This window comes from Macrobrachium rosenbergii, chromosome 52 (genome assembly GCF_040412425.1).
Source record: "Macrobrachium rosenbergii isolate ZJJX-2024 chromosome 52, ASM4041242v1, whole genome shotgun sequence".
NCBI lineage: Eukaryota > Metazoa > Arthropoda > Malacostraca > Decapoda > Palaemonidae > Macrobrachium > Macrobrachium rosenbergii.
The window spans coordinates 21879130-21887752 of record NC_089792.1 but is presented as its reverse complement, the minus strand read 5'-3'; the positions used below and the strand labels follow the sequence as shown (position 1 = coordinate 21887752).

The 8623-nt window shown below is 35.6% G+C and overlaps 1 protein-coding gene across 1 annotated transcript; it reads right to left on the bottom strand.

Annotated features, from left to right (window-relative positions):
• Positions 1-794: 794 nt before the first annotated feature.
• Positions 795-8191, bottom strand: LOC136833739 (sialin-like). The gene is made up of 4 exons (XM_067095963.1): positions 7883-8191; positions 6215-6300; positions 2387-2579; positions 795-1391 (listed from the first exon to the last, which is right to left on the bottom strand). The coding sequence occupies exons 1-3, from the start codon at positions 8034-8036 to the stop codon at positions 2415-2417; spliced, it is 405 nt and encodes a 134-aa protein (XP_066952064.1). The 5' UTR covers positions 8037-8191; the 3' UTR covers positions 795-1391; positions 2387-2414.
• Positions 8192-8623: the final 432 nt, after the last annotated feature.

The window sequence follows — 8623 nt, the reverse complement described above, 5'->3', positions numbered from 1 at the left end:
CTAACGATATTCCTAATCTCAGGATGTTGTGGGCTTGCATGTTAGGAAAAATACAAATTTCTGCTTAATTTTCATTTCACTTCAAGAGCCCTGATTCTATCTAGAAAAAATCATACTCTTGTTTTGCCATATAAAAATTAGACCTTAATAAAATGATTATTACACCATCTACACCAAAGAATCATATTAAAAGTGTTAAAGAAATGGGGATTTTGTAAGAAGAAAGAGAGCAGTAGGAGTTGCAACAGCATTGCACACATGACCTACTCTTAGGAGCAGTTTTTATTTGTAATATATTGTCTAGTAATCATCAACACAGACTTAACAACACGAGGATAGACCACAGAAGTGACAAGGGAACACATGGAAGTATATGGATCTAAGATTCTTGATTATCAAATATAGACCAGCATTCATAACTCACTGGAACCGGAAGGCCTCATTTAAGTCTTCAAGTGAAGCTTGCATCAGTGATTCAAGGCCCGTGTCAAAGATGCAAATCTGATGCCGAGTCATTATACCGAGTGGATTAAAAATAGTAGAGATAGTTTGGGTATTAAAACACATGGGCCAGCTTAACCTAGTTTAATATCATGCAACTTGAAGAAGTTGATCGAACATTTAAAGACACAATTAAATGAAAAAGATATATATATATATATATATATATATATATATATATATATATATATATATAAAATATAAAGTTGATCTCTGGAATCTCAATATAAAGTGCATTTAAGGGAATCTCAATAAAAAGTACATTTACAACTAGTACAACTTGCATCTTTCTAATTATTCATTTGAGGTTAAAACACTCTCTGGTGTCATTTCAAATAAACTTAAAATAAGGTATAGAATGGAAATACGTAGCAAAACCTTGTATATTAATAGAATTAAAGGTACAGAAATCATATTTTCATTACATAAAAATTAAATGAACATTCACCTGAATTTAAAGATGGTTTTATTAATCTAATCAGAAAATTTTCTGAAATTCTAAGTTCTTGTCTTTTTTATTTTGTGATTTTATACGTATTTTGAAATCCTTCATGTTTAGTTATATATATTTTACAAGCATTTATATAATGTTCCTGTACTGCTGACTGTAGAGGTCTTAACAGTAGTATGGTTTTCTGTGAACTGGCAGCTCTTTGTTTATTGATTCCGAGGGAAAGATTTTTTATTTTACACCTGAACTTTTTTATTCAAAGCTGCATTGGGAACTATAAAAAACATACTGTCACACAGTAATGAACGGACGTTAATTTCTTTAGGGTTTTATAATTATATAACAAATGTGAATTTACAGGCTACTTCAATCATGGCCAACTTCGATACAATATCTCTTTACCCCAACTGCCGGATCAAAGAAACTCAAAGTCGTGACTCTGTGAGAAAATATAAAAATTCTAAAATATAAAAATGATAAAAGTTTAATTTTAAGCAACGGTGAAAATGGAATGCTTTATCTACTAAAATTTAGCAAAATATATAAAAGTACATACAGAAAAAAACAAAAGGGAAGTCTGATAAAAGACAGGACAGTTAGACTTCGTGTTCAAGTGTACTAAGACAAGGGCTGGTAGGCGAGCAGGGTGTGTAACTTCTGGTAACTGGGGTGTTATTCATCCATATTTGCCTCCATAGGAGATTTATCATGTGACTATTGCAAAGTAGAAGGTGCAACAATTGCTGGTGCTTTAAGAACACGTTCTTGGAGTATGATAATTTTTCAACTCTGCAACAGAAATGAAGTAACTTAATTCTTTAAGAGATTATGTAGCATCACCTAGTACAAATATGTTGGGAGGAACGAGGTCATTGAAGGTGAAAATTGACTATAAGTGAAGAGGCTGCTAAACTGGACCTTACTGAATTCCCAGACCAGAATGACAAAGGAAATTCTTATGGTTTTACGCCTATCGCTACTGCATTGTTTGCACACCTGCCAAGCATAATAGGGAAGTGTAGCCTCTTTGGAGGACTGATAAGGGTAAAGCTGTCAATTGCTTCAACATGTGCAGTGATTCGTCAGATGGTGTTCAGTCCTAGCTCTGCATCTCATTCAAAGAAGAGCTAAGAGGTTGTAAGTGAAAAATTCTACTTCCAGAGAATAGGTTTGGGAGTTGAACAAAAGCTCAGCTCCCTGAGAATGTAAGGCGTCTTGTGAACACGTGCACTTGTCAAAATCAATTAACAGGCAAATATATAGGTGTTGTAAATGGGAGTTAAGAATGGGGCATGTGTAATATGAGATAAGGGATATGTGAATGGAAAAATAAGAAATAAAAACAGTGTAACGTGTATGTATATATATATATATATATATATATATATATATATATATATATATATATATAGGTGTTATTAACATTCAACTTACTCTTATTTGTGCAGGAGTTCAACCTCTCTCATGTCGACACGCTCACTTGTGTATTTTTAATAACTGAATCTCGACGGCGTGCAAAGTTCCAGGGTTGCACATCTCCTGAGACGAAAATGAAGAACACAACGAAGGCGATGAGGTAAATCGGAACACAGATCCAGAACACCTTCTGCCACTGAGCCAAAGTTTGCTGAAATGATAAAAGATGTCTTCTAATTAATGGATGGATAATTCATTCATGAGGCTCAAACTGCATTTTATATACCTTCTGAAGAGGGAAGGCTGTTAGACGAGTGGAGATTTATGACAACACAAGTGACATGACCAGCAGAATTTTACAGAGGTCACGTGGCATGACATGACCAGCAGAATATTTACATATATATATATATATATACTAGATATGATATATATATATATATATATATATATATATATATATATATATATATATATATATATATATATATATATATATATATATATATATATATATATATATGTGTGTGTGTGTGTGTGTGTGTGTACGTATACGTACATACACACACAGACATATCTCATCGGCTCCAAACCTATCTGATGCAAAGGGCTTCTGTGAAATTCAGCCGCTCAAATCTTTTTGTGCTTCATCTTCTCCAAATGTCTCATCTCCGGCACACCTTCTCATAGCTCTTATTTAAGTTGGTGTGGGCTCTCCAACTCTTCTGGTACCCACAGAAGCCCAGCTGATCACTATTACATACTACTCTAAATGGGTCAGTGCAAAGGACATGTCCAATCCATCTCCATCTCTGTTCCAACTTTATCTCATCTACTTACAGAACTTCCATAATTTCCCTTTTGGAATCATTTCTAACTCTCTCCTGCCATCTGACTCCTAGTATTCTTCTTAAACCTTTATTCTCAAAATGAATGAACCTTTTACACAGTTTTATTTATATACAAAAATTCATTTTCGTGCAGGAGTACAGATCATACCAAACTTGAGTAACATAAGTATGCAGTGCAATTCTATTTGATTGCCGAGTCTTAGTCAGCCTGCGCATCGTTTGACTGTCCTGTTTTAGTCTTTCACTAAATTCCAACTCTAGAGTGTCTGCACCGGGATCAATGTTCCAAAATTTTTTAAAGATTCCATATCACTATTCCTTCCTCCATCTAATGTTATTCCATCCTTTTATGCATACTTTGTCCTCATCATTTTTGTTCTTCTTAAATTCACTTTGAGTCCCATTTCTCTAGATATATGATGATAATATTCAGCATCCCCTGTAAATTTTGCATTATTTTACTAATTAATACTGCATCATTGCTTTTTCTGTCTTCCAGCTTTTTATCATTGCTCCAGTTTAATACTTCTCTTCCGTCTTGGCCCATTTTTGTAAACAGCAGAGGTGAAATGCCATTTCCTTGTAGCACCTCACTTTACTGCAAATTCACTTGACAAGACCACATCAACATTAACTTTGCCTTTGTTTTGTTCATGGATAAATACACTCATCATGGAAGGCCTTCCATGATACTGGCCTGTGAGTGCTGTCAATGATTTCCGTAAATCAATGAAAGACACCAGAGGGGAAATTTTAAATTAAAACTGTACACAATATATCTTAATATTTGATCTGTGCAACGCCTGCATTTTCTAAAACCAGTTTTTCATTCATTTCTTTCTCCAAATTATTTAGAATGAGCGCATTGAATATTTTTTATTACAACTAAGTGCAATTCCTTTTTAGTTACACATTCAGTCAGGTAACCTTTCTATGGTACCTTGGATATGATCTAGTTTCATATCCTGCAAAACAACCAGTTTAGGATAAGAGGTGTTATTTCAGTTTCAGCTAAAGTCAAGATGTTTGTCTAAGTCACGTTGTCATTAATGTTCAAAATTGTTCAAGATCATTGTCAGGGTTTTGAACCTTTGCATTTCCAAGAGGTTTGGTCAAGAATTATTTGAAGTTATCAAAACAGTATGACAGTGAGGAGTTCATTCACGATTTAGCAAACTAGGCTGATATTTTCGGCCGTCTGACAGAGGTGAATCTTTCGATTTAGGGCCCTGCAGCAATCATTAGGATGCCACTCAAAGATTACAAGCTTTTATGGCCAGAGTGGAAGAGAAGGTTGAGTCAAACAGCTGGTCCAATTTCTAAACATCAGAAGATAGAATACGGATTAACACAGCATGTCCATATCTCTGTGGGAAGAAATCTGTAGACATCTGGATACATTTCAGAACGTTTTCAAAGGTTACTTCTGCTCGGGTGACCTAAAAGTTGAAACGGATTCGTAATGCTTTCCTTGCCCAATTCGACTATCAGTAAAGAAGACTTTTTTCATCTGAGTATAAGGAAAATAATATGAAATTAATTCAATTCAAAGAGGCTGGAAGAATTTTGGCTTTCATTTACATAAGTCTTCCCTCATTTGGCAAAGCGTGCCACTGGTTGTCTCATTCCATTTACTACTACATACCTCTGTGAGTCAGGATTATCCGCGCATGCCATTAAAGAAATGAAAAATCAAAATCAGTTTGATGTCAAAGATGACATCAGTGTTGCCTTGTCAAAGACAACTCTACAATTTCATCTTCTTATTCAAAGTAAACAACAACTTTCACACTGAAATATAACAAAGGGCACAGTTACAGTTTCCTTTAGTTTAATTAACAAAATCTGGATTTGTTTAATTTGTTCATTAAGTGGCCATTAATTTTTGCATGAAAAAGAGTGAGAAACACATTCCTTGTACAGACTGTTTAATACTTTCTGTATGAGGCATCCGATATTCGGCTGAAATGTGTGTTCTTTTCGTACAAAATGTTCACTTTCATGATTATATGCATTTTTCTAGGGGGAGGGTCCATAGCTTGCACCGAATTCTCAAAGGGGTCTGTTACTCAAAAAAGGTCAAGAAGAACTGACCCAGTACCTTATCGGCATCCTGTAAAGCTAACCATTCAGTAATTACGTATGTGGAACAGTTGCTTGTATTTCATGTCGCAATGCCCTGTTTGTATACTATTTTATTTAATTGCAACCTATTACCTTAACAGCATCACAAAAGATATTTGCTTAGTATGTATGTAGAAACTTGGTGTCATTCATCTCTTGTACTTATACATATCTGTTTATGTTATATTCCTTTCACTGGAATTCCAGAAGGTGCCAGCCTAGCAAAGATGTGGAATGGTTCCGCATACCATTGTTAAAAACCCTGTGAGCTTCCAGTAATCTTCAAAGCTTCGTCATCGAACCCTGGTTTGGTGGCCTCTAACAAAGTGGTCTCACAGCCATTTGCCCATGTGTCACTCGCATAGCCCATCACTCATTCTCGACCACATGGAAGACCAGTCACCTGTAGTTATTGTGCTGCACGCATATCATATTAAGACAATCAGAACCCACTAATAAAGTCAGCTGGTTCCTAGAATCTTGTGCTTGAGTTTCATTACAAACTTTTCATTTGTTAGTCTATGAGAAGCAGCAACCAATTATAATGGGGACTCAACTGTTGACAAAAATGTAGCTATTATTATTATTACTACTGTACTCATAATTGTATGATCCAAGCTTCAACAGCATTAAAATACTGTGCAAGCATCCAAAGAATAAATTGATTACCTGTAGCAACACAGTCCATATTTGTGGGTCTGACTATCCTGATGTCAGGAGGTCTCCGTTTTATAAGACTTAAAAAGTAATTTTCCTTAGCGTTTTGATGTCTGAAACATTTTCGATCACTAAAACTTAAATTAGAAACACCGACGCCATTGGACAAGCTGTCTGAACTTGTTTTTCAATTAATTAAACATCGGCCACTCACCTGCCCATCTGTCATAACCCCTGTCACGACAGGTACTGTGAAAAATGCTATGGTGCTGGTCATGTTTAGCAGTCCAAACAAAGTTCCTGAAAAACAAAATCTTGATTTTTTTTCATATAAGTCTTAGTCATTTTTCTCCTTGCGGTGTAATTTGAAAATGTTCATCTTGCTCATTGTTTTTGCTATTGGCAATTAATCTATTGCATCAAGTGTTGTTGTCATAGGATACAAGGATTGTATTTATTTCAAGCTGCAAATTGAGTGTGAACCTAGACGTATCAAACAGTTACCGAAAAATTCCTCTATAATTACTCAGGCTAAGGTTTTTGCACTACATTGCATACAGATTGTAAGCCAATCCTTATGGAAAAGAGGGGTTAAGTTTGCGAAAGAGAGGGTAGAATATTTAAATCTAGGAATCATTACTTACAATAAAGGGCAACTTTGCTGACAGACATAAAAATTATACCTAAATGAAAATATAAAATTTAAAACCTTAGTAGTTGCAATACAAGCTCACATGAATTAATCAGTAAGTCTGCAGTATAGAATACGGCACACTGAAATATTCAAACGCTGATTCTTAATAAATAAATCGGATCAGTAAGAGAAACCAGGTATTGAGAAGAATTGAAAGTTGTATAAAGTGTCAAAGGGTTTCTCCCCACTGAAGTGCGCAAGAAATTGATGCAATGGTTAATTGAAGATCATTTGATTTCTTCTAAAACTATTGCTCTTTCGGTGTCTAAGGCTAGATGATTTGCTTTAATTTTCATAATTTATCTCTACTTTTCACATCAAAGCAACACTTATGAGATTATTATTTTGTTGTATAGTTTTCCCTTTTAGCACTGTTTTATACTGCAGTTTCGAGAATGGATGAAATATTTAATTTTCTCTCATGATTGAAAACCATTGGCATAATATATGTTAACTGCATACGTAAGTATAGTGTGAAGACACAAACTGTTCAGAAAAATAGGGAAACTTTGTTTATTCTTGTTGCTGTTTAAAAGCTGGTTAAATTATGATTTTCCTAGAGGTCTTATGTAATCTGCTTATTCAAGATGCTTCCAGACTGCTCGAGTTGACCAGGAGTAAGCAACGACTCCTTATAGTATTGCAGGCATATGTATACTAGAAACATCGAGAATGGGAGGCAAATGTATATATGTATTAGCTAAGGAGCGAGACAGTGGGCTGACAGGCAAAATGAAGGAAATCCTGACATTTTTTCCCCAGCCATCTCTAGCAGAAAATTGAATACTGCGTTTCAGTTCAAGGAATTCATTTTATCGTTAGCTGAAAGTGAGGAGCTATTCAAAGGGAAAGACTCGTGTCAGACACCTCATACGAGTTATGGTTGGCCACTGTGAAAATCATCGTATTTAGGGGTCGTGAATAAACTTTCTGCTTTGTCTTTTACTGCTTATTTCAATCACACCATTTTTAAAGCCACCGGCCATGGCACCACAGAGCCTTCTTCCACACGTTGGGCGATAACTCATCTAAACTGCTGATGCAAGTTTATGGCCACTTTGCCTTTTCCCTTAGAACATAGGCAGAGTTGAAAAAACAATAGTTCAGTTCAGATTTCCATTACTGTACAGCTGGATGTGGGTTATCATCCTTAATTACTTAACAGTTTTTCATTTAAATGTAACTTACCTGAATAGTTTGGAGCAATGTCAGCAGGATTAACAATGGTGCTTGTCGTAACAGCCCCACTAAGAAATAAGGCTGCACATAGCAATGCCACAATGGTCTTCCACTCACAGCCGGAGAAACTCACACCCAAGAGTAACAAGGCGGGAGGGCACATTGCTGAAATGCAATAAAGTGTGTAACTGGCTTGATATGACTGTGGAAAATGAACTGGAGTGGGTGTGAAAAGACAATACTGGTCCTAATTATATAAAATGCGCTTCGACAACTGCCATCCAACTACACTTAAACTGTTCAGAGCCTTGGTTAATACTTTCTGAAACCCCTGTTTTGTTGTATGAGCTTTTCATGACCTACTATGAGTCAAATGATTCCCAAAATGCTTATGTAGACTCATTACACTATTACAAACTTGCCGTTAATGATCAATTAGAATGGATGATGCAAAAACAATTCTTAAACGTGTTAACAAGCACCTTGTTGTTCTAAGGACCAGAGTCGGGGGGATGTACTGCTAATCTAAGTTAAAGGCAAAAGCTGAATGTAAAATCTGAAATAGGAAAGCTAAATTGTTATGTGAACAGTCCTACCAATGGCGCCGAAAATCCTTCTTGTTGATCGTATCGAAAGGTACTTATGGGTCAACAGCCAATCTCCAGTGGTGCTCATAAATATGGCCCCAGCATATCGAAAGATGAATGGTAGGGCGGAGATCAAACCGTTCTGTGAACAGAGAGATTTCAG

What these genes read in the sequence shown, in the direction of transcription:
- LOC136833739 (XM_067095963.1), bottom strand. Translation starts at nt 8,036, where the DNA reads ATGTGCCCTCCCGCCTTGTTACTCTTGGGTGTGAGTTTCTCCGGCTGT. An exon ending in CATTGCTCCAAACTATTCAG is followed by an intron (nt 6,301 to 7,882) that starts GTAAGTTACATT and finishes TTTGTTTTTCAG; the next exon opens with GAACTTTGTTTGGACTGCTA. An exon ending in GGGTTATGACAGATGGGCAG is followed by an intron (nt 2,580 to 6,214) that starts GTGAGTGGCCGA and finishes TTATCATTTCAG; the next exon opens with CAAACTTTGGCTCAGTGGCA.